Source organism: Rhinatrema bivittatum, chromosome 7 (genome assembly GCF_901001135.1).
Source record: "Rhinatrema bivittatum chromosome 7, aRhiBiv1.1, whole genome shotgun sequence".
Taxonomy (NCBI): domain Eukaryota; kingdom Metazoa; phylum Chordata; class Amphibia; order Gymnophiona; family Rhinatrematidae; genus Rhinatrema; species Rhinatrema bivittatum.
In genome coordinates, this window is record NC_042621.1 from 29958655 (window position 1) to 29982879 (window position 24225).

The 24225-nt window shown below is 49.9% G+C and overlaps 1 protein-coding gene across 3 annotated transcripts in view; it reads left to right on the forward strand.

The window, feature by feature from the left end:
• Positions 1-24225, forward strand: part of CKLF (chemokine like factor) — a 132875-nt gene that overhangs the window by 34660 nt on the left and 73990 nt on the right. The window contains exon 4 of one of the 3 annotated variants that reach the window (XM_029608189.1): positions 22773-22862. The exons of the other annotated variants lie outside the window; for them this stretch is intronic. Coding sequence (XP_029464049.1) covers positions 22773-22862 — 90 coding nt within the window. The remainder of the gene's footprint in view (positions 1-22772; positions 22863-24225) is intronic. 3 annotated transcript variants of the gene reach the window in all.

Genomic DNA, 24225 nt, shown 5'->3' on the forward strand with positions numbered 1-24225 from the left:
GCGCGTGCCTTCCCACGCAGAAAAACAGTTTCTCCTCAGTCTGTTTTTCTGCGCGTGGGAGCGCACGTGGGGCTTCGTATCTCCTCAGCTATTTTAAAAGCGGAAGAAAAAATGTCCAAAAAATCTGAACCAAGGCCCTCGGGGTTCAAACCCTGCACTTGCGGCAAGATCATGTCCAATCATCAGGAGGCCTCTTGTAAGTACTGCGTCAGGATGTCGCCGCGAGCCCGCCGTCAGAGGGCCCAGAAAATCCAAGCCCTCCGGGTGGAGCAATCGGGTTCGCATGCCCCACCATCTGAGGCTCACTCGTCGCCGGGTCCGGAGCAACAAAAGACCCAGACAGTGAGACGGGTGGCGTTTGTAGGCCCCTCCACCTCCAGGACTGGGGGATCCACTGGAGGGCACCGCGCCTGGAGTCGAAGCCAGGAAGGGAACGACTCAAAACGGCAGCATCGGCAAAAAGAGACCAAGGCGCACGGCGCGGGTGATTCGCACCAGCCGGTGTCGAGTGGCTCCGCAGGTGTGTTGTCTGCATCGATGCCAACGAGGCACAAGCCGAAGGCGCCGAGTCCTAACTCCTCGGTGACGCCGGGATCGGCGCAGTCCACGATGCATGCGTCTAAGACCTACACATCGACTGGGAAGGCGCCGACAACGGCACAAGGAGCGTCTATCTCGACGCATGTAGAGTTGATAGCGACGCAAGGAGCGTCGACGAGAACCCATGATGCCGCAAAACCAGCGCAGGCTGCGTCGGGAACGATGCAGGGACAGTCTAAGTCGACGCATACAATGCACATGTCGACGCATGGTCAACCAAAATCAACCGTTGCAGGAAAACTGACGCAGGGGAAATCAAAACCGACACATACTGCGTCGAAGCCAACGCTCGGATCAACAAATCCAACGCATATCGATACAACATCGACGCAGGTGTCGACTCATCCTAGCAGTGACACCCAATCAGAGCATAGAAGACGGAAAGAGAAGCGTAGAGCGAAGGCGGCAAAAAGCCATCCGCAGTCGTCCCCATCCCTGGTGGGGAGATCTGCCGACACCTCGCACCATACGGACATACAACTCCATAGCCCTCACGTCTCCGAATGATCCATATCCCCAAGGAGTATGGGGTATACTAGGTCGACAACACATTCTGAGGAGTATGTAAGGATTACATCGTCTTCCTCCTCCTCTCCACATCAGACATCTCCCCCTCATTCACCTGGCTCTAACCAGGGGACTGATGAAACAGATCCACGAGAACTAGCTCGGAAGAGAAGGAGATCAATATTAGATGTGGAACGCACTTCTCCACTTCCTAGTGAGACGCGGAAACAGAGGATGCCTCCGCGGACACAGAAGCCATTTTCACAACTCTCATCTGCTCTAGCAGGATTTTTTGACACGTTATAATCCACGTTTCAACTCCCTCCAACTCCTATGGGCAGCACACTGCCTTCGCCTCAGACATGCTCATTACCGGAACGGCCGAGAGACCCTTCCCCCGCAGGGCCCGAGAGACCTCTCCCCACCAGGTCCATCTCAGCCTGTGATCCTACCCCCGAGAAAGGACAAGACCCAGACAGTAGTAGATTTGGATTCACCTCCTTCATCTCCCTCATCTACTGGGTATCCTTCTGACCCGCTAGAGGACACACTGGAACCCTACTCGCCCCCAGAAGATCTCTTACCCAAAATTCTTGGATAAGATGGGGGCTATTCTTAACCTAGAAGTTCAAAAGCTACCGGATCCTCGGGCGGAAACGCTTCGTCTCCTTAAAATATTTGATGTACCAGCGGAACCCACCTCCCTTCCGTCCCACAAGGTGTTAGATTCTGTCCTAGAAAATATGTGGGAGTCTCCCTACACTACCTCACCGGTGTCCAGAAAAATGGATCTTAAATTTAGAATGCAAAAATCTCAGTTCTATTCCACGCCGCAACTCCCACACTCTTCACTAGTTGTGGAGTCGGCGATGCAGAGAGCCAAAAGATCTAAATTACACGGATCGGCACCTCCAGGGAAGGAGCAACGATTCCTAGATGACTTTGGGAAAAGAGTATATCAGTCGCCCATGCTATCTTCCCGGATTAGTCAGCACCAGTTCTACCTGGTCCAAAACTTAGATGAAAGTCTACAAACCCTAAAAACCGTGCTGCCCACTCCTGACTCGTCATCGCCGTCAATAACTCAACTGATTCAGGACCTGGAAGATGGCATCCGACACCTCCTTCGGACGATGTACGAAGCGTTTGAATTGTCGGCTCGCACGTCGGCCTCTGCCATTGCCGCACGCAGAATGGCCTGGCTCCGATCCAGTGGCATTCGGGAAGAGGTGCAAGTGCGACTGGCGAATATACCATGCAATGGGGACAATCTCTTCGGCGACAAATTCCAAGAGACGGTTGCCAACTTGAAGGACCAGGCGGTTGCGGTTCACTCGCTGACCCAAAACCCTTCCTTCGGCACGCAACGACGGTACTACACGCCCACCCGTAGGCAATCATATACCCGTCGGCCTTTCAGACACTATCAACAATTTTGCCCTGCTCCTTACAACCCACCGCAGAGGGCAACACCTCAACCTCTTCAACCTAGAAGAGGTAGATCACGGCCACAGTGACCAACAGCACAGCAACCTCAAGCTGCAGCTAAATCGACACCCTCTTTTTAGTGCAGCTGCCATCATCACTGCCACTGTACCCACCAGGCAGGATTTCCTTATGCCTACCATACTGGGAAGCCATCACCACAGAACTATGAGTTCTAGAAATAGTAAGACAGGGATATCAACTCCGTTTCAACACCAAAACCACTCTGCCACATCTACTGCCCCACCAAATTCTAGGGCAGCAGACTCAATTGCAACAGGAAATCTCATCCCTCTTCCAACAGCGAGCGGTCCGTCGGATTCCATCATGTGCTCGCAACAAGGGGTTTTACTTGCCGTATTTACTAATACCCAAGAAAACCGGAGGACAGAGACTTATCTTAGATCTACAGGAGTTGAACAAACACCTAGTCAAAGAGAAATTCAAAATGGTGTCCCTAAAAACTATCTTACCACTTCTTCAACCCAAGGACTGGATGTGCTCAATAGATTTGAAAGATGCCTACACCCACATTCCTATACACTACTCCTCATGGCAGTACCTATCCTTCCATTTTCAGAAATAGCATTATCAATACCAGGTACTACCCTTTGGCCTTTCGGCAGCCCCAGGGTCTTCACCAAATGCATGGCAGTGGTGGTGGCACATCCCTGTCAACGGAGCATCAAAATCTTTCCATATCTGGACGACTGGCTCATAGTAGCGTCCGAACCACAGATTCTCACCGACTGCATCCACCAGACCTTTCAATGTTTGAACAGTTTGGGGATCATAGTCAATTACCAGAAATCCATTCTCAATCCGATGCAATCCCTTCAATTCATTGGAGCGCGTCTCGATACCATCCGCGCCAGGGCTTTCCTACCAAAGGAAAGGAGACTGGAGATGCACCGTCTCTTTCGAGCCACCCGGGTACTCAAGAAGCCTTTGGCACGACAGGTCCTCACCGTCCTTGGACACATGGTGGCAGCCATTTATACCATTCCCAATACAAGACTACAGATGCGTCTACAATGGGGACTCAAACGACAATGGAAGCAGCACTCGCAGCCATTAACAACGAGAGTGAATTTGACTCCGGCAATGCTACAGGATATACAGTGGTGGCTCCAGGGCAAGAATCTAAGAAAAGGGGCGCTGTTCTACACACCCCAACACAATGCAGTGCTGACTACAGATGCCTCCTGCAAGGGCCGGAGGACCCATCTGGACCACCTACAAACCCAGGGGCTTTGGTCCACCCAGGAACAATTCCTGCAGAGCAACCTATTGGAACTCAGAGCGGTAAAGAAAGCCCTCCAAACGTTCCCTCCGCACTTAAAAGGAAGAAGGGTTAGGGGGCGCGCTGACGTCACCGGCGGGAATGGTCGCATAACCAGAGAGCTCCCGGCTACTATTTTTTGCATTCGGCCAAACCCTAACTTTCCGAGACTGCAAACTCATTTCACATACCGCCCTAGACAGCCCGTGGCTTCAGGATGGCGCAAGGAAAGTCGGGCTGCGATTTGACGCGCTATACATATACGAAATCGGGGCAGGAAATCAGGACGCTCGAGACGGACCCGACTGCAGGCCCCAGCACCGAGGAGGCAATAGAACACCCAGCCCTGGAAGCGATTTCAGAATTGCCGTCGCGTGCTGAAATGAGGTTCATTGGCTTACGGGCGGACATGAAGCAGCACAAAGCAGACCTTCTGCACTCGATGACAGAGCTCCGTGAAGATTTAGCTGCCCTCGGTTATCGGGTGGATGAAATGGAGACTCGAGTGGAGAGCTAAGACGACACACTCCACAAAATGGCCGCCGCGCTCCAAAACAGCTTGAAGGAACAGGTACAGCTAGCCAACAAGGTAGAAGACCTGGAAAACAGGTCCCGCCGAAATAATTTGAGAATTAGAGGCGTACCTGAAACGGACTGTTATGCGGACTGCGAGGCGGTAGTGCAAAAAGTTTTCCAGTCCTTAATGCGGGAGGCAGTGGCCGAGGGGGAACAGGCTGCAGGCGGAGGACCCGGTTTCCGTATCGAGCGGGCCCATCGGACACTGGGGCCCAAGACGTCGGAAAAACCACGAGATATATTAGTGTGCCTTCAGACGTATAAAGAAAAAGAGCTGCTGTATGCGCAGTCCCGAAAACAACGAGACTAGGACTGGGAGGGTCATAAAATCTATATTTTTAATGATTTAGCGGCCTCCACCATGCGCAAATGTTTTGAATTTCGCTCCGTCACGAGCACGGTGCGGGACAGGAACATTCGATATAAGTGGACATTCCCTTTTGGCCTCCAATTTGAGGTAAATGGGAGCTCTTTTCGAGTCCGCACTCTTGAAGAAGCAACAGAGGTGTTTACTAAGATACAGTTCCCTTTGCCAGCAACTGCATCGACCACTGATTCCCACTGCATAATGTTCCGAAAACGCCACGCTGGCAAAGGGTTGGTCATAAGCGATGCCTGGAACGACAGCGACGTACACCACCTGGAGTGCAAACAGCATCCACTTCTGGAGCCCCGGGATGACGAGACTTGTGAATATCCTTTTCCTTCACTTAGAAGGGGTTTCTGTCCGCTTGTTGTATAGTTTGCAATAAGAGTGTTGATTTCTTTTGTTATATTATCTGGGTTTTGGCCGTGCTAAGGCGGTGAATTTCTATTTCAAGAGCCGGGGGGGCGACCTATCTCGTTGGTTACTAAGACCCCCGGTCAAGGAGTTATCCCAATGGGAGATATACAGGGAGTTGGAGAGGGGGAGGAGGGGGGTTTTTATCCATGTGCTCAGGGGAAATTGAATGGTTTATTCAGTACATTGGGGGATCCAGGAATGGAGATCAGGATAAGGTACAGCAGTGTGGTTCCCTTAGACACAATTGGCTTACCATATGGCTTTGAAGATATGGTCCCTGAATGTAAAGGGACTTAATACGCCCATAAAACGACAACACCTACTTAGAGATTTGAGACGCCAACATGTAGATATTGCACTAATACAGGAGACACACACTAGGAAACATCATGAATACTTATTGCACTTCGGAGGCTACCCTCATGGTTATTTTGCCGCTAGTTCCCCTACCTCTAAATATGCAGGGGTGGGTATACTTGTGGCCCAATCTGTAATTTTTGAATACAAATCACATGTTGCAGATCCCGGGGGACGTTACTTATTATTAAAAATTCAGCTGGATGGTCGCCTGTATACTATTGTTAGTATCTACGCCCCAATGCGGACCAGCACCTCTTTTTTCAGAAATTGGAGGGCATGTTATCCTCCTTTGCTGAGGGAATGCTCATCTGGGGAGGGGATCATAATGTGGTGCGGAACCCCAGAGTGGACTCCTCCAACCCCAGAAAGGCAGGGAGCTGGAAGGCTACATCCTCTTTAACGACTTTGATGCACGAGTGGAGCCTTATCGATATTTGGCGACAGAGGAATCCGACGTCTAGAACATATACATTTTATTCTAACCCCCATGATACATACTCTCGACTTGACTTTTTACTAGTGGAAAAAGGGGTACAGAATCAGGTGCTGACTACCGGTATCGGTGACATAACGTGGTCGGACCACGCCCCAGTGTGGATTACTGTCGTTTTGACTGACCCCGACCCGGGATGCCAGTTTTGGCGCCTCCGGGAAGAGCTACTACGGGATCCCACCTACAGTGACCTTTTGACGGCCCACCTGCGGGACTATCTGACGCTGAATAAGGGGACGGTGCAGGACGCGGGGATCTATTGGGAGGGATCCAAAGCGGTCATGCGAGGGCATCTGATAGCGCTCACCTCCGCCTTGAGGAGACAGAGAGATGCGAAGCGGAACGCCCTCTTGAGTGATATCGCTTCGCTGACCCGGGAGCATTCGCGCCACCCTGCAAGGGCCACACTCGCGCGCCTCCGGCTTAAACGCACTGAATTGCATTTGCTGGATGCTGAACATATAGCCCATGCCATGCTTAGGGCCCAACAACGCTATTATGAAGGCAATAATAAAGCGGGGCGGTTCCTAGCGCGGATGCTTAAGCAGCGTATTTATTCGGCCACTATAGCTAAGATACGGGACAAACAGGGCACTATCTTGACGGCGACTAGGGATATACGTAATTGCTTTACACAGTATTATGCCCAGCTATATGCGGCAGACCTTTCTATTACTGCAGCCCAGGTGGATCGATATCTTGAGTCGATGCCCTTAGCATCTCTGACTAAGTCCCAGCAAAGCTATTTAGATACTCCCATTCAAGCTATTGAGGTGCAGGAGGCCATACGGGACCTTAAGGCCGGCAAATCGCCGGGCCTGGACGGATTTTCGGGGGACTATTACAAAAAATTCAGCAATCATTTAGTGGGACCCTTGACCGATTTTTTTCAATGGCCTGCGGGAGGGAGCCCCATTGCCCCTACATTCCAATGTGGCGGGCATCACTGTCCTGCCAAAGCCAGGAAGGGACCCTACGCAGTGTGGGTCGTATCGCCCTATTTCGCTGATTAACGTTGATTTAAAAATACTGGCCAAAGTGTTGGCAGCCCGGCTTAACGTCGTCCTCCCTTTATTAGTTCATAATGATCAGGTTGGATTCATACCTCACTGGATGGCTGCTGACAATGTTCGCAAGGTGACAGACGCGATCTGGTGGGCCACTACTGCTAAGATACCTATGGTACTGATGGCCATTGACGCCGAAAAGGCCTTTGACTTAGTTCACTGGGACTTTTTGTTCGCCACCCTGGAAAAAATGTCCTTTGGCCCTGGATTTTTGCGCTGGATTCAATGTTTATATCAGGACCCAGGGGCTAGAATCAAGGTTAATGGGCAGTATGGGGATCTTTTCCCGGTTAAATGAGGGACTCGACAAGGATGTCCCCTGTCCCCTTTATTGTTTGCGTTATTTTTGGAACCCTTAGCGACTAAGGTGCGTGGCTCAGCCTCTATCTCCAGAGTGCCCATGGAGCCCCACCCCATGAAAATCTCGCTCTTTGCCGATGACATCTTGCTCACGCTCACACGCCCCTTGACTTCTTATTGAAGGAGTTGCGGAGGAATTGCGGGAGTTTAGTGAGGTGTCCGGCTTTAAGGTCAACATGGACAAAACGGAGATTTTAAATATTACTGCCCCGCCCGAGGTTATGGGAGAATTGGTGCAACATTATCCCTTTAAAGTCTCACATAAAGTGTTAAAATATTTAGGAGTCCATATAGGAGCGAATATCACTGAGTTATTTCGACTCAATTATCTTCCACTGCTGAACAAAATTAGACAAGATCTTCATCTCTGGGACAGGGGGTCATACTCATGGCTGGGGAGGGTGGCTATTATAAAAATGAATGTTATTCTTCGTTTTCTGTACTTTTTTCATACCATCCCGGTTTTCATTTCCTCTGCAATCCTTCGCTCCTGGCAGAAGATTCTCTTTGACTTTATTTGGCGTAAGCGCCCACCCAGGGTGTCCCGATGCCTATTGTTTCAACCCCGCGACCGAGGAGGACTAGGGGTTCCCAATCTCGTCTGGCTTTATGCTGCGGCCCAATTGAAGGCCATTACGGACGCCCATGGACGTCGATCTCCAAAGCAATGGGCCATTTTTGAAGAACAGGTCCTTGGGGGCATACCACTGACTGTGCTCCGTGTCGGCACTCTATCAGGAAAACTGCTACAAAATGATAACTCGCTGGTACCTAACGCCTCATCTCTTGCAGCGTCGATACCCACATCTGGATGCACAATGCTGGCGGGGCTGCGGACAACTGGGGACTTTTTTCCATGTCTGGTGGCGGTGTCCGAAAGTACAGGACACTTGGATTGCGGTGGCAAACTGGGTGGAGGGTCTACTGGGCGTTTCTGGAGTATATGAGGCTAGTTTTATGCTCCTACATCACCCACCCTTAACTCTCAGACAAAACCAAATACTTTTTTGCCATCAAGTCTTTATTGCAACTAGACTGACAATTGCCAGTGCATGGAAACAAGTAGGAGTACCCTCGTTGAAGGTAGTCCAGCATAAAGTCCATCTCTCATGTAAGTTGGCGGCGGTCACGGCGGAACTTCACGCGGCCGTCTCTAAATTCCAAGTGATTTGGTCGCCTTATCTGCAGTGGGAGAAACAACAACTAATGTCAAAGACTGGATAGCTCTCTAAGATTTGCAAGCTCTGTCTATGTGGTACCACTTAACTATTGTTCTCTATAAAGTATTTACCCACCTTTGACTATAGCGATGTTCCTGGACCTGAGAATCTGTAGTACTGAGCACATGGATGCAGGGAGGGAGGGGGGGGGGGGGCGCACAACACAGACTTTGTGTTTTACGAGTTGTATTGCTGTGATCTGTTGTGCTGTTTATTTTGTTGCATTTATAAAAACTAATAAAACTATTAGTAAAAAAAAAAAAAAAAAAGGAAGAAGGGTCATAGTCTACACCGACAATCAAGTGGCAATGTTCTACATCAGGCAAGGAGTGTCAGGTTCCTTGTCCCTGTGCAGGGAAACCTGCAAATACTAGATCATGCGGCACATCGCTTCATACACCTGCAGGCGACGTACCTGCCGGGAGCCATCAACACTCAGGCTGCCCGCTCAGTAGGATATTTTACCCTCATGAATGGACACTCAACCAAAAAGTAGTGGATACTTTGTTCAAAGTGTGGGGACAGCCGACCATAGACCTCTTCGCGACAGAACTCAAAGCGAGACTCCCTCATTTTTGCTCAGTTTGGCCCAGCCAAGACCGAACAACACAGGATGCGTTCCTCCTACCATGAACGGAACCTCTCATGTATGCATTCCTTCCAATACCCCTCATAACAAGGACACTACAGAAATGCATAAGAATCGCAGCTCAATTAATCTTGATAGCACCAGCGTGGCCACGCCAACCATGGTACACTCATCTACTGCATCTGTCAGTAGCAGACCCAATATTGCTACCAGACCGCGAAGATCTCTTGACGCAAGATGAGGGAACCCTGTTACATCCCATGCACAGCTCCCTACACTTGAAAGCGTGGAGACTGAGCGGATTCTCTTGACTGAACAAGTAATATCATTGTCCGCTCAGGCTGTTCTCCTGGCCTCATGAAAACCCTCTACCCGTCGGAACTATAGCTTCAAATGGAAGAGATACATGGCCTGGTGCTCCTCTGAAGGACTACATCCCTTGGAATGCTCATCTGAAAAGTTACTGGATTATCTTTACTCCTTATATCTTACGGGCTTCACAACCATGTCGATTCGAGTACATCTCAGTGCAATAGCAGCTTACCACCGCCCGTATTGAGGACAACTCATCTCCGTCCATCCTTTCATTTCACGATTTCTGAAAGGTCTCACTCACTTACGACCTCCAATCTCAAAGCCTCCGGTGCCATGGAATCTCAATTTAGTACTGGAACAATTGATGGTGGCACCCTTTGAACCAATGGATGAGGCCCACATCAAATATCTCACATGGAAAGTAGTATTCCTCGTCGCACTTAACTCAGCGCGCAGAGGCAGTGAGCTCCAAGCTTTGGTGCACTACAGTCCATACCTGCAATTCTTCTATGATAAGGTAGTGCTGCGAACGCACCCTTCTTTCCTACCAAAAGTTGTCATCCAATTCCACTTGAGCCAGTCCATCAAGTTACCAATGTTTTTTCCCAAACCACATCAGAACGATAGGGACCACTTACTGCATTCATTGGACTGCAAGAGAGTGTTGGCGTATTATAAGTGACATACACATTCGGAGACACGAGTGTCCCAATTATTTGTTTCTTTCAACCCGAACACTCCTGGGCTTCCGGTGGCAAAAAGGACCATATCCAGCTGGATCGCCCAATGCATTCAATTTTGCTACACAAAGCGGAACCTATCATTAGCTTCTCGCCCTAATGCACACCTAGTGCACTGTTAACCCGCGTTTGGACGCATGTTTTCAACGCACTAGCGTTACCCTTTATTCAGTAAGGGGTAATAGCGCGTCGAAAATGTGCGTCCAACCCTCCCCCCTCCCAAAACTAATAGTGCCCGCAACATGTAAATGCATGTTGATGGGCCTATTAGTTATTCCCACGCGATTCATTAAGTAAAATTTGCAGCCAAGCCGCACATTTTACTTTCAGAAATTAGCGCCTACCCAAAGGTAGGCGTTAATTTTTGCTGGCACCGGGAAAGTGTACAGAAAAGCTGTAAAAACTGGTTTTCTGTACACCCTGAGACTTAATATCATGGCGATATTAAGTCGGAGGTCCCAAAGTTTAAAAAAAAAATAAATTAAAAAAACAATTTTAAAACCGGATGCTCAATTTTGCCGGCGTCCAGTTTCCAAACCCGTGGCTGTCAGCGGATTTGAGAACAGACGCCGGCAAAATTGAGCATCAGCTGTCAAAAAAGAGGCGCTAGGGATGTGCTAGTGTCCCTAGCGCCTCTTTTTACCGTGGTCCCTCGTTTAAATACTGAATCGCGCGCACAGGAGAGTGGCCTGTGCGCTCGCCCGCTCTCCCGCGATTTTTACTGAATGGGCCTGCAAGTAAGGACAGTGTCCACCTCACTAGCCCACCTCTCGCAAGTACCACCCATAGACATCTGTAAGGCAGCAACGTAGTCTTCATTACATACGTTTACGTCTCATTACTGTCTGGACCAACAGACATCCGAAGATGCTAAGGTGGGAAGAGTCGTATTACAAACGATATCCATCTGAGTTACACCTGACTATCCACACCTTTGATCACGCAAAAAAAAAATGGAAAAACCAAACAAGCTGAAAACTATTGAAGCGTGATCGGGAGCTTAGGACTCCCATGACAGCATGGCTAATTCAGCCCTGCTTTCAACGGGGGAAAAAGCAAGTTTGCTTACCATAAACGGTGTTTTCATAGATAGCAGGATGAATTAGCCATTCTGACCCACCCACCTCCCTGGATAGTCCACAAGTTATTCGAGGACTGCTACATCACAGACTGAGGAGAGACTGTTTTTCTGCACGGGAAGGCACGCGCAGCCGCACAGAGCAAAGCTCTGTATTCTACTAAGAAGCTCCGCCTCCTGGGCCCTGATGGACAGTTCCCATGACAGCATGGCTAATTCATCCTGCTATCTACGGAAACACCGTTTATGGTAAGCAAACTTTTTAAATTTATTTTATTTATTATTTTTATATACAGACATTCGATCTGAGATATCACATCTGTTTATATTCAGGTACTGTAGGTATTTCTCTGTCCCCAAAGGGCTTACAATCTAAGTTTTGTACCTTGCTTTTACCGGCGTCTGTCGAACCCGCTGACAGCCACGGGTTTGGAAAACGGACACCGGCAAAATTGAGCATCCGTTTTCCAACCTGCGGGCCATGGGCAGATTTTTTTTTTGGGGGGGGGGGGGGGGCCTCCAACTTAATATCGCTATGATATTAAGTTGGAGGATGTACAGAAAAGCAGTTTTTTTTCTGCTTTTCTGTACACTTTCCCGGTGCCGACCGAAATTAATTTCTGAGAGTAAAATGTGCAGCCAAGCTGCACATTTTACTTTCTGGATCGCGCGGGACTATCTAATAGGCTCATAAACATGCATTAGTTTCGGGGGGGGGGGGGGGGGTTGGCTGCACATTTTCCACGCGCTATTACCCCTTACTGTATAAGGGGTAAAAATAGCGCGTTGAAAACGCGCGGCCAAACGGGGCTAACTGCGCTCGGTCGAGCACATCATACTGCATCGGCCTGATAATAAGGTACATTCAGTAGAGCATAGAGATTTATTTATTTATTTTTAATTTTTATATACCGACATTCTTACATCCGATGTAAATCATACCGGTTTACATTAAACAGAATAGCAGGAAATACATTTCCATAGTCTAATACAATGAACATTTCTAATTAAAATTGTTAACAAGCGAAAAGAAAAGGTAAAGAATTGGAATAAAGGTTATTATGACAGGTGTGCATGCATTTTTTGTTCACAAATATTACTCTTTATGCAGCAAGGAGTTTTGCGCGCGAAATATGTGTATGTAAAACTGTGTTCTGTTTAGTGCCTTCATGTGGAAATCCCATGCGAATGAAGGCATTAGCTATTACCCCCTATTGCAGAGAGGTTTGTTTAGAAATTTTACTTCTGGTCAGAGATGGAGTAAAGTTTTCAGCTCTAGTGTCATTCTATAGCCAGAAGTTGGACTTATGTCACCAAGACCTGTAATCAAGATTTTTGCGCAGAAAACATGCTTTGTGCATGCACAACAGCATATGTTCTGCGCATAAATATACTATATGTGCATTAAAAAATGCTTTCCGTGCTGAAAGCATTTTTGGGTGCATAAATTGTTTTGTATGCATAAGTCTTTTATGTGCACAAAACATGGTTGAGAAATTCCTCTGCTCCCTCAGGTTTAAAATGTGCATTCAGCCTGTGCTGAGCACACATTTTAACCCAGGTTTGTGTGCATATGTTCCAGTTAGCATGCTTTTTTTTAACTCCTGATGCATTAGCATATCATTAGTTTACTGCAGCGGGAGTTTTAAAAATGTTTTAATTGTGCACTAAATTGTTAAACCACATGTTATTGCATTAGCCCCATAGATTGGTTAGCCTGTTCTTGGTGGAAAGTTAATGGAATATTTGGTAAAGAAAAGGTTGTCGAATATGCTGGGTCCAGAATATTACCAGATCTGAGATAAATCTCATGGATTGTTTTAGGGGGTGATCTGGTAATTGGGGGAAAGCACTAGTTGTGGTCGATTTTTAATTTCAGTAAGTCATTTGACATTGTTCCATATAAGGAGACTCATAAAAAAGTTGGTAAATTGGGTTAGAAACTAGCTGAGGAATAGGCAACAACCAGAGGTGATAGAGTTCAAGCTGAGCAGAAGAGGATGACTGTCCCAGATTATGCAGTGTTCTCATAAGCAGGAAAGGTGAGTGGTGTTGCATTGACTAGGGAAATGGGCTGACTAGAAGGATCTTGCGGTCTTTATCTGCCATTCTATGTTTATCATAATTTTACATGTATTTGCTTCAAGCTACTCCCTGGTAATTCTTTTGAACTCCTGAGAAAAGCCATGTTTGGGACAGCGTTGCAAATTATGGTACATATTGGTTATGAAATGATAAAATACATCACAAATCCATTGAAATATTCCTAATATAATTTTGTGACTAGGAGACTAGGTGAATTGAAACTATTTCCTTGCTAGCATGTATTTACAGAATAGTATTTTAAAAGTACAGTAATACTTTAAATGTATGGGGGGGGGAAGAGGGTCTTACTACTTTCTGTATGGAATTAGAATTTTGCACATGGATGTATTTTGGAGGATTTTAAAAGGGTTTTAGGCATCATATTTCTTATCTTGGTTTCCAGCTCAATCTGAATTGGCACCTAACCATTTTATTTTTTGTCCACTCTTAACCTATTTTAATATAGCCCAGCCAATCAGGACAGTCCTCAGTGACATGAACCCTAGTTCTTTCAGGAAGCCAGCACGAAAGCACAGCCACCAGGTGTGCATTTTGCACGATGGCTAGAACTGTCCCCGTCCCCCCCCTTCCCCCCAAGAAGACAGACCTGAGGAACAGGAGCGTGTGCTTCTGAGCCATCTGGCCAGACTTGCCTTTCTATAACATATTTAACCTACAGATAGTAATTACAAACCAATCACCAACATGTATGCTTATAACATGGCTTGTTGTGCATAAGGAACAAATGCATGCTAAGTGATTGTTTGTATTTCTTTTTGATCTTTAATAAAAAGTTTAAATAAATGTATGCTTGCTTATACCATAAAAGATATATTTCTTAGCGCCCAGTCAGATGAATCCAGAACAAGTGGGTTATGCACCTCTACCAGCAGATGGAGACGAAGCAAGTTGACATCACAGTACATATACCCCTGCAGTGACACCAGCCTGCCAATATTCTCTTTCTCCAGCAGATTGTGGAAGTACATTTCCCCTCTGGGGATTGCTTCATTTTAAAGGAGAATTCAGGAAATCTGCCCCACTCTCCTGTGGTGATACCACTTGGTCCCTCCCACAGTTGAGAATTCCCAAGGTGATTTCCATGGTCCCTCAGACAAGTTCCTTGGTCCATTGGCTGATTTCAGTCAGTGTGGACTGTGTGCAGCTGAAAGGCAGTGGGTGCAGGAAGTTGAGTGCGGCAGTGACAGCACTTGCCCTCTCCCCCACAGCCGAAGACCGTCTTTGTACTCAGCCAGGTAGGGCTGAGTTCTGGTAAGTTTAAAAAAAAACATTGTAAACTTAGAGACTTTGAAGAAGGCTTTTTGTTGTGTAGGGCTTCCTCCTCCTCTGGTCTCTGCTCGGCGTGCCGATCCAACGTTTGTCCTGCTCCGTGGGAGGTTGAAGGATGTGGGCAGCCTGATGGGTTGAGCAGCCTCCTTAGATTAGGCTCCGCTCCGAAGCTTTTCGTTGCATGCCACTTGGTAGGCAGGGACAGCTTTTTGCGTGCTTACTAAGGCTGCCCTTTACAGGCTTTTCGGTCCGGCATGTGCGTTTAGCTGTATGTCCAGGTTGTGCGCCCTGTTTTTAGGCGCACAGTCGCGCCTTGTAGTCTGTATGCCCATGTTAAGCGTTGTTTCCCTTGGCACACAATTGGTACTGTGTGTAACTTTTTTATGTGCTTAATTTTTTTGGCCGCCTAGGTAGGCACCTAGGTCTGCATACCTAAGTGTTTTGGGCACCTAGTTGAGCGTGTAAAGTCAAAAACAAAAAAAAAAACAGATGCACGCCTCCGGCCGCTGCTCAGCGTATTGTTGGCCATGTTGATGCCTGGGACTAAGAAGATTAAACGTCTTTCTCTTTGCAGATTTATGCTGGCGCTGTTTGGAGGCTCAAGGAGAATTATCTTCCTCTGATTTCACTAAGCCTGGTTCTTCCCAGCCGAATGTGGCTTTGGGTAAAGATGACTCAGGTGGGGCGCCTGATTTTGGACCTCCCCCTTACTGCTTCCTCAGCAGGGGACGGTGGCTCAGTAAGTACTCCTCAGGCTCCTCCTGGTCTAAATACATCTACTCCTTCATGGGTAGAATCTTCCAGTGGTTGCAATTTTTTTTACTTTAGGCGCAGTCCTTGGCCCTATACAGTGCTCCTTGGGTAGAGGCACAGGTACGAGCCTTGCCTGGACTCTTGTTGATCGGAGTACTCCTAGAGCGGCAGCAGAACCTCTGGATATAGATCCGGATGGCATGAATGATGACATCGATCCTGCTTCTCTTGTGGATGGTGAAGTTCCCCCTGGATGAGTGCCATCTAGAACTGCCAGCTCTGATTTCCCAGACCTTGAAAATACTTGAAGTTCCTGGGGCTGATTCAGTGCCTGAGCCAAAGAGACATTCCATTTTGGTTTCTTTCCATAAAGCCTCATTGTATTTTCCCCCATCATGGAGGCCATTCAAGAATTGATTGATCTTGAATGAGGCGCCCCAGAGTCTAATTTCAAAGGGGATCGAATTTTTGGAAGGCCTCTACCTTCTGGATCCAGAGGTAAAAGAGTGCTTACATTTTTGCAAGGTAGACACTCTTGTGTGTGCAGTCCACAAGTGAACCATTATTCCTGTGGAAGGCGGAGCAGCCTTGAAGCATGCATGTTAAAAGATTGAAACTATTCTTATGCAAGCATTTGAAGCTGTAGCAATGACCGTGCAGATCGCTTCTTGGTGTTGCTTGGTGGCTCGTTCCCAGGAGGTCGATGACTCTGGTAAATTCCAGGGCAGTTATGGAACCAGCTGCTGCCTTCTTGGCAGATGCAGGCTGTGATTTGGTCTGCACTTCAACCAGAGGGTTGGCTTCGTTAGTAGCAGCCAGGAGTCCATTATGGTTGAGAAATTGGTCGGCTGATGCGACGTCCAGAGCTAATCTCGCCAAATTGCCTTTTCCCTGTACGTACCAGGATCAGTCCAGGACACCTGGGTTGTGACTCCGCACCAGTAGATGGAGACAGACTAAAACTTGTGGGCGGAGCCATATATGCCCCTGTGCCAGTCACAGCCCCTCAGTCTTACTCTGTCTCCAGTAGATGGTGCAGGTCCAGTCACAGCCCTGCCTGACCTGATTCTGGTATTCCGTCGGGGTCGGTTCTTTGTCTTGGTTTTAGGCCAGTTTGGGCTATAGTTGTTTTTATTTGGGAATTGTTGAATTTTGACTTTTTGCATTTTAAATTGTCACTGACGTCCCGTCCGCCCTGCCTCCCAGGGGGGTTGTGAGGTCCTGAGGGGACTACCCCCCCTGGTTGAGGCCGCTGCTAGGGTCGAGGACCCGGCTTTACCAGTAGCAGCGTCAGGGGTGACACCGGGGAGCCCGGTTCACTCACCCCTGCTGGATTAGGGCTCCAGGACTGTGGTCAGTGACAGGGTTTTGTAAAAAAAAAAAAAAGAAAATGAAGGAAATCAGTTGTTGCTTGTTTTCCGGCTCTTCGTTCCTTCGCGTCGCCGCTCCGGGGGGGGCGCCGCTGGCAGGGGGGAGGTCGGTTCGTTATTTGTGAATCGCGTTGCTCGCTGTTTCCCCGCGGTTGCGTCGGCATGTCTCGTGGCTCGTCCTGTCGGGCCTGCGGCTCGGGTCGTTGGCTCCCCGGGGCTTCTCAGGTCCTGTAGGGACCATCCCCGCTGGTGGAGCACTGGCTGGGCTAGGGGTCGAGCCCGGCTCACTCACCCCGGCCGAAACGCTGGACCGCTGCGAGGGACAGTTCCCGGTAATTTAATTTAAAAAAAAAAAAAAAAAAAAGGGGAAGATAGCCGGAGCGGTTTTCGTTTCGGCGCAAGCGCCAGGGTTTCTTTTTCCTCTCGCGCGGTTGATTCGGCGTTTTTTGTTTCTCTCTCCCCCCCCTCCTCCCCTTCTCCCGCCGCATAGGTCGGCCTGATCGACTTGCGGCTCCAGCGCCGCGCGCCTCCCTCGCCCTCAGCTGTCCTCGGGCTGCGACACGGGAGGGGGGGGGGGCACGGGATCGGCGACCTGGCTTCGGGGGGGGGGTGCTGGTTCAGCGGCAGCCTCTCGCTGTTGTGAGGGGACCGTCCGCCGGTCTTTCCCAAGCCGTTGCCGTCTGCTGCGGGACAAGAAAGTAAAAAAAAAATAAATAAATAAATAATTTCTGCGCCGCCCGCTCGCGCGCCATTCGCGGGAAAGTCGGCCATTTTGGTGCCGGCGCCAAGCGCGACACCGAGCGCAGCAGGCTCCGGGGATTCCCCTCATTCTCCCCCCCCCCCCCCCCCAACGTCCGGCCCCGCCGTCGGTTCGCCGTCGGGGGGCAGGGGGGGGGCGGCTGGGGGAGAAACGACGAAACCTGAAGGATCTGTGCCCGGGGTTTTTTCTTTTGGCCAGGCATGGGGCCTGCAAGGCCCGCACAGCCCACAGGCGCCCGGATGGCTAGGCGGGGGGGCCTGCGAGGCCGATCCCGCTGCTCTAGACACGTCCTCGGCCGCGGACCGCAGTGGGGCGATTCCTAGCCAAACGTCCGTTCCGGGCCGTACCCGCCTAGAGTGGGCACGGACCCTGCCTCTGAGTCTTCGGATCCGGACATTTCCAAGGGGCCCCCCCCCCTCCTCCGAGGGGGGCTGAGGGAGAGGTCTACGTCTGAATCGTCAGGTCCGGAGATTTCCAAGGCGCCCTTCCCGCCTCCGAGGGGGGCTGTGGGACATGGCGTGCCACTGCAGGGGGCGGCGAGGCAGTAACAGGCTTCGGAAGGGGATGGCTCGAGATTGAAGGAGCTGGCCCCTGATTCCCGCCAGCCTGGAGGAGTTGGGAATCGCCCCGCCGCCTGAGGGCTCTCGGCTGGGCTCCATTCCTCTTCGCCTCTCTGTGACAGCTCTGCTCTATTAAGTGTGGGATTCTCCGGCTTTGAGCCTGAAGGTCGCGAAGACTATGGGTACGCTCTCTCACTTGCTGGAGGACGACTGATTTCCCTGGGGGACAACAGGGTTTTCAGGCTGCCCGAGGGCAGATCCAGGACGCGGTCTTCGTTTTTCGGCCAAGTCCCGCTGTTGTGGTTCCAGGAAGTCGCGCCCTCATAGGTCGTCCGGTCAGTCGTATTGGGTCTTCCTCCTGCGGGCAGCAGTCTTTTCGGGGGAAGCGAGGGAGCCCCGGCGTCGCCGGGACCAAAGCTTCGCCATGAAAGGTGGTCGGCCCCTCTCTCGCCGCAGCCCCAGCGCGCCGTCCCCACAGCCAGGGCGCGGTTGCTGTCAGTTTTCAGAGATGGGCCGGCGTACCGTCAGACCAGTGGGTCCTCCACTGGTCTGACCGGGACGGTCAACCTCGGCGGGGACCGTTTCTCCGTTTCCGTCATCGTCCCAAAGACAGCCGGCACGTCCAGATCTCTTCTGGATCTCAAAGGGGTAAACCGATGCCTTCGCGTTCCTCACTGGAGGCGGTTCGGTCGGTCATTGCCGTGGTCCGGCCCGGCGGTTTTCTGGCCTCCCTAGAGGTCTCGGATGAGTATCTTCACATAGGCATTCCGCCGTCGTTCCAGCGCTTCCTCAGGTTCGGCGTTCTAGGACGGCATTCCCAGTTTCGTGCGCTCCCGGTTGGTCTTGCGACGGGCCCCGTACATTCACGAAGGTGATGGTCGTGGGGGCGGCATCCTTACCTGGACGATTGGTTGATTTGGGCGACTTCCGAGGATCAGTGTCGGTTGACTGTGGCCAGGGTCCTACAACTGTTGGCAGTCCCTAGGAGGGGTGGTCACCTTCAACAAGAGTCATCGGACACCCACGCTGACCTTGGAATATCTGGGAGCCGTTTTCGCCACGAAGCAGGGCACGGTTCCTGTCACACGAACGGAGATGCTAACGGCGAGCTCAACTAAGGCGCTTATTGTCTCTCCGCTGGCTGCGGGTCTGCGACTACCTTAAGGTCCTGGGTTCTATGGCTTCAACACTAGCGCTGGTTCCCCGGGAGTTCGCGCATCTGCGACCCGTACAGTCGTCCTTCCTATCCCGCTGGATGCCGGTGTCGGAGGAGTTCCACTTCCTGCTTCCACTAGCAGGACACGCAAGCCCCAGCATGCGCTGGTAGCCGGATTCCAGTTGCCTGTTCTTCGGATGTGTCTCTTCTGGTGACCAACTTGGACGGTGGTAACCGCGGCTGCCAGTCTCTCCGGTTGGGGAGCGGTCTGTCTAGGAAGCTCAGTCCAAGGCCTCTGCTCGGGGTCGCCAGCCCAGTGGTCTATCCACAGACTAGAGACCGGAGCGGTCCGTCTGGCTCTGCAAGCCTTCCTACCGTTAGTGCGGGGTAAGGCGGTCCGAGTGTTGTCAGGCAACGTGACCACCGTGGCCTACATCAACTGCCGGGGCGGGACAAGGAACCCACAGGTGGCGGAGGAGGCTCAGCGCTTGCTGACCTGGTCAGAGCTACTTCTCTCCAACGTTACAGCCTCTCGATTTGCACGAGTCGACACCGCTCAGGCGGTTTTTTTTCTCAGCAGTCATCGCCTGGGTCCCGGAGAGTGGGAGCTGGTGGACGAAGTGTTTACATGGATCTGATGTCCACGGGGCACAACGCGAAGGCTCCGCGTTTTCAGTCGCCGTCCAGAACGGGAGGCAGAAGGCGTCGCTGCGTTGGTACTCCCCTGGCCGACGGCTGTTCTGCTGTCCGTCTTTTTTCCCGTGGCCGATGTTCGGCGAGATTCTGCGGCGCATGGAGTTGCACCCGGCCAACATGATCCGGCCGCATCGACCGTGGTGCGCAGACCTCGTCCAGATCGCGGTAATGATACCCTGTCGGCTCCAGGGAAGGGCGGGTCTGCTCCATCAGGGCCCCGTCTGTTTGGCGGATGCGGTTCACTTCCGCCTCGCGGCATGGTTTTTTGCAATGAGGCAGCTGCAGGGAAAAGGTTACTCAGATGCCATGGTAACCACGTTGCTACGATCCAGGCGGCAGTCGACGGTCCCTGGCTTCTGTCCGTGTCTGGGTGTTTTTTTGAGGAATGGTGCGTCCCGCGTGGGGTGTTCCCCACGGCGGCTTCCGTCTTCGACATTCTGGCGTTCCTACAGGCAGGTCTGGCCAAGGGTCTGGCGTGCAGTTCTATGGCTCCAAGTAGTGGCGCTTGGTTGTTTGTGAGGTGCGGTCCAAGTTGTGGCGCTTGGTTGTTTGTGAGGTGCGGTCCGTGGATCACCCCTGGCTCTTCACCCGGATATATCCTGTTTCCTTCGGGGAGCTAAGCACCTTCGTCCTCCAGTGCGTCTATCCTGTCCGGTTTGGAACCTCAATTGGGGCTCTCCGCTTTAGGCGCGGCGCTGTTTTGAGCCCTTGAAACGCGCAGCGACTAAGATCTCGCGTTCAGGACGGTGTTCTTGGTGGCGATTGCCTCGGCATGGCGGGTTTTCGGAGTTACGGGCCTTGTCCCGTAGGGCTCCCTTTTTTGCATATTTCCGATTCCGGAATTTTTCCTTGCGGACGGTTCCTTCTTTTCGGCCGAACGTGGTGTCGTTTTTCCATGTAATTCAGTTGGTAGAGCTGCCCGCTTTCGCGGTCAGGGAGTCCTCTGCTTCTACGGCGAGGGGTTTCCGGAAGCTTGCCGTGCGGAGTTCCCTCCTTCGTTTTCTGGAGGTCTCTAATCCGTTTCCGGTCACACATCATCTGTTTGTTTGGTTCTCTGGTCCCGAGAACGGGGCCGCAGTGTCCTGCACGACGATCGCCCGTTGGCTCAAGGAGGCCATTGGTCCGGCGTGCTTGGTGCGGGGGAAAACCACTTCTCGTAGGTCTTCGGGCTCACTCCACTCGATCTCAAGCTGAGTCTTGGGCGGAAGCTAGTCCGGTGTCGCCTGAAGGGATTGGCAGGGCGGCTCCCTAGAAGTCGTGGCATACCTTCTCGGGCTGCCTGGCGGTCGTTGCATGCCTTCTCAGGCCTTACCAGTTGGATGGCCGAGCTACCGATTCCGGGGGATTTGCGGATTGGGTACTCCGAGCGGGACTCTCTGCTTCCCACCCTCGGTGAGTTTGCTCTGGTACATCCCAGGTGTCCTGGACTGATCCTGGTACGTACAGGGAAAGGAAAATTAGTTTCTTACCTGATAATTTTCGTTCCTGTAGTACCAAGGATCAGTCCAGGATCCCGCCCGCAGTGCTACGCTAAAGTAACGGGGAGTCCGCTCATCGTTGTTTTCCGTAGGCTGACCTCTTGTTTCTTCGCTCTCCCGGTTGGGGAGTCTGGTCCCTGTGGGGGCGTTGGAATTCTTGCCGTTTGCATAACAAGTTTGTAGGGTTAGCTATGGTTGCCTTTTGGTATTTTCTACTTTGACATTACGTATGACTGAGGGGCTGTGACTGGCACAGGGGCATATATGGCTCCGCCCACAAGTTTTAGTCTGTCTCCATCTACTGGTGCGGAGTCACAACCCAGGTGTCCTGGACTGATCCTTGGTACTACAGGAACGAAAATTATCAGGTAAGAAACTCATTTTCCTTTCATGGCTTGCTTGTTTTGCAGTGAGTTGGAGAAACTGGCCAGTACGTGGGGCGAATCTCTGGTTCCTCATTTACCAGAAGATAAGCAGGCGCAGCTCTCCCTTATCAGGAGAGGTTGTGCTAAAGGATCTAAGGCCTTGTCTTGTCAGGAGCCATTCTCCAGGTTACTCCAGGGGCAGTACAGCTGTGTACTGTCCCTTCCTTTTTTGCCGAAGGTGGTTTCTGAGTTTCACTTGATTTGGTCCATTTCCCTGCTGTCTCTGGACAGAGAGAGAGATGTAGAGAAGTATCATCTGTTGCGACCCTTGCATGTCAAGAGACATCTTGTCAGGACTCTGGAAATTACGGAGTCTTGCGGAAGTCGGATTGCCTATTTTGTCCTTCACAGCTGTACTAGATAGGGAGAGCCAGCCTCACGAGCTATGATAGCTCACCGACTTAGTCACGCTGCATTCGTAGATGCTGGGAAACCATTACCTGGTCAGGTTAGGGTTAATTCCGCTAGGACTCTGGCAGTGTCATAGGCGGAAGTTAGATTGTTGTCTCCCATCGACATTTGCCGAGCTGTGACTACCTCCTTACACACATTTTCCAAGTATTATCATCTGGATGTTCAGGCCTGGGAGGATACAGCCTTTGCATGCAGTTTTGACTGGACCACGGGCAGCCTCCTGCCCTATTCAGGAGTAGCTTGGGTACATCCCACTTTTTCTGGATGCATCTGACTGGATGCTAAGAAACGAGAAATTACTACTTACCTGATGATTTCCTTTTCTTTAGGAGAGTCGGATGAATCCAGTTTCCCTCCCTTGGCTGCCAAATGATTGCATAATGATACTCCTATGTGCCTACGTGTTTCGGGGATTCCTGGTAAGTATTCTTCCAGTCCCTGGACTAGTGTTATTACCTTCTTGTCTGAGCTCAGTGTTGCCTGTTGGCTGAGTATGGAAATTCTTATCTATTTATTTATTTATTTAATAACTTTTATATACCGACGAACGTTGGGAACATCTCGTCGGTTTACATAGAACAGAACTTAGCAACAGGCTTTACAATTATTGCATAATTAAATAAGGAACATTCAGAACATACAAATAACAGATTAGCTTATATAAGTAAAATTATCAAAAATTATCTGTTTTTAATCAAGTTTTTTGCTAGTTTGTCCACCGTTTCTTTTGAAGAGAATACTGGCGGGCTGGTGTCGCTGCAGAGGGGTATATGTATTGTTATGTCAGCTTGCTTCAACTCCATCTGCTGGTAAAGGTGCATAACTCACTTGTTCTGGATGCATCTGATTATCCTAAAGAAAAGGAAATTAGCAGGTAAGTAGTAATTTCTCATTACATAGCATTTACTATATATATATATATATATATATATATATATAATATTTTTTTTTGCATAAATGTTTTTTATTAACAGTTTGTCAGAATATAATCTCACTGACTCAATGACCATAGTGAAACATAAAGCATGTACAAGTACCACTACTGTTTAAACATAATGGAACGTCCCATGTAACTGAAGAGAGTATTTCACATACTTAATATACATAACATAACATTGTGGAATACTTACATGTGCACTGTTAATTATTAGTTTTGGTGGAAAGGTAGCTTGCACTGAATCGCTGTGTAGGCCACAGAACCACCCCCTTCCTCATCCCTCCCGATTGTGAGGCACTTATCACTTTGACAATGTAATAGTGAGCTGGCCCAGCGCCAGGTAAAAAATTACCTAAAAGGGCATGTAACAAATATATAAGAACATGCCATACTGGGTCAGACCAAGGGTCCATCAAGCCCAGCATCCTGTTTCCAACAGTGGCCAATCCAGGCCATAAGAACCTGGCAAGTACCCAAAAACTAAGTCTATTCCATGCTACTGTTGCTAGTAATAGCAGTGGCTATTCTCTAAGTCAGCTTAATTAATAGCAGGTAATGGACTTCTCCAAGAACTTATCCAATCCTTTTTTAAACACAGCTATACTAACTGCACCAACCACATCTTCTGGCAACAAATTCCAGAGTTTAATTGTGCATTGAGTGAAAAAGAACTTTCTCTGATTAGTTTTAAATGTGCCCCCTAGTCTTTCTATTATCCAAAAGAGTAAATAACTGATTCACATTAACCCATTCTAGACCTCTCATGATTTTAAACACCTTTGTCATATCCCCCCTCAGCCGTCTCTTCTCCAAGCTGAAAAGTCCTAATCTCTTTAGTCTTTCCT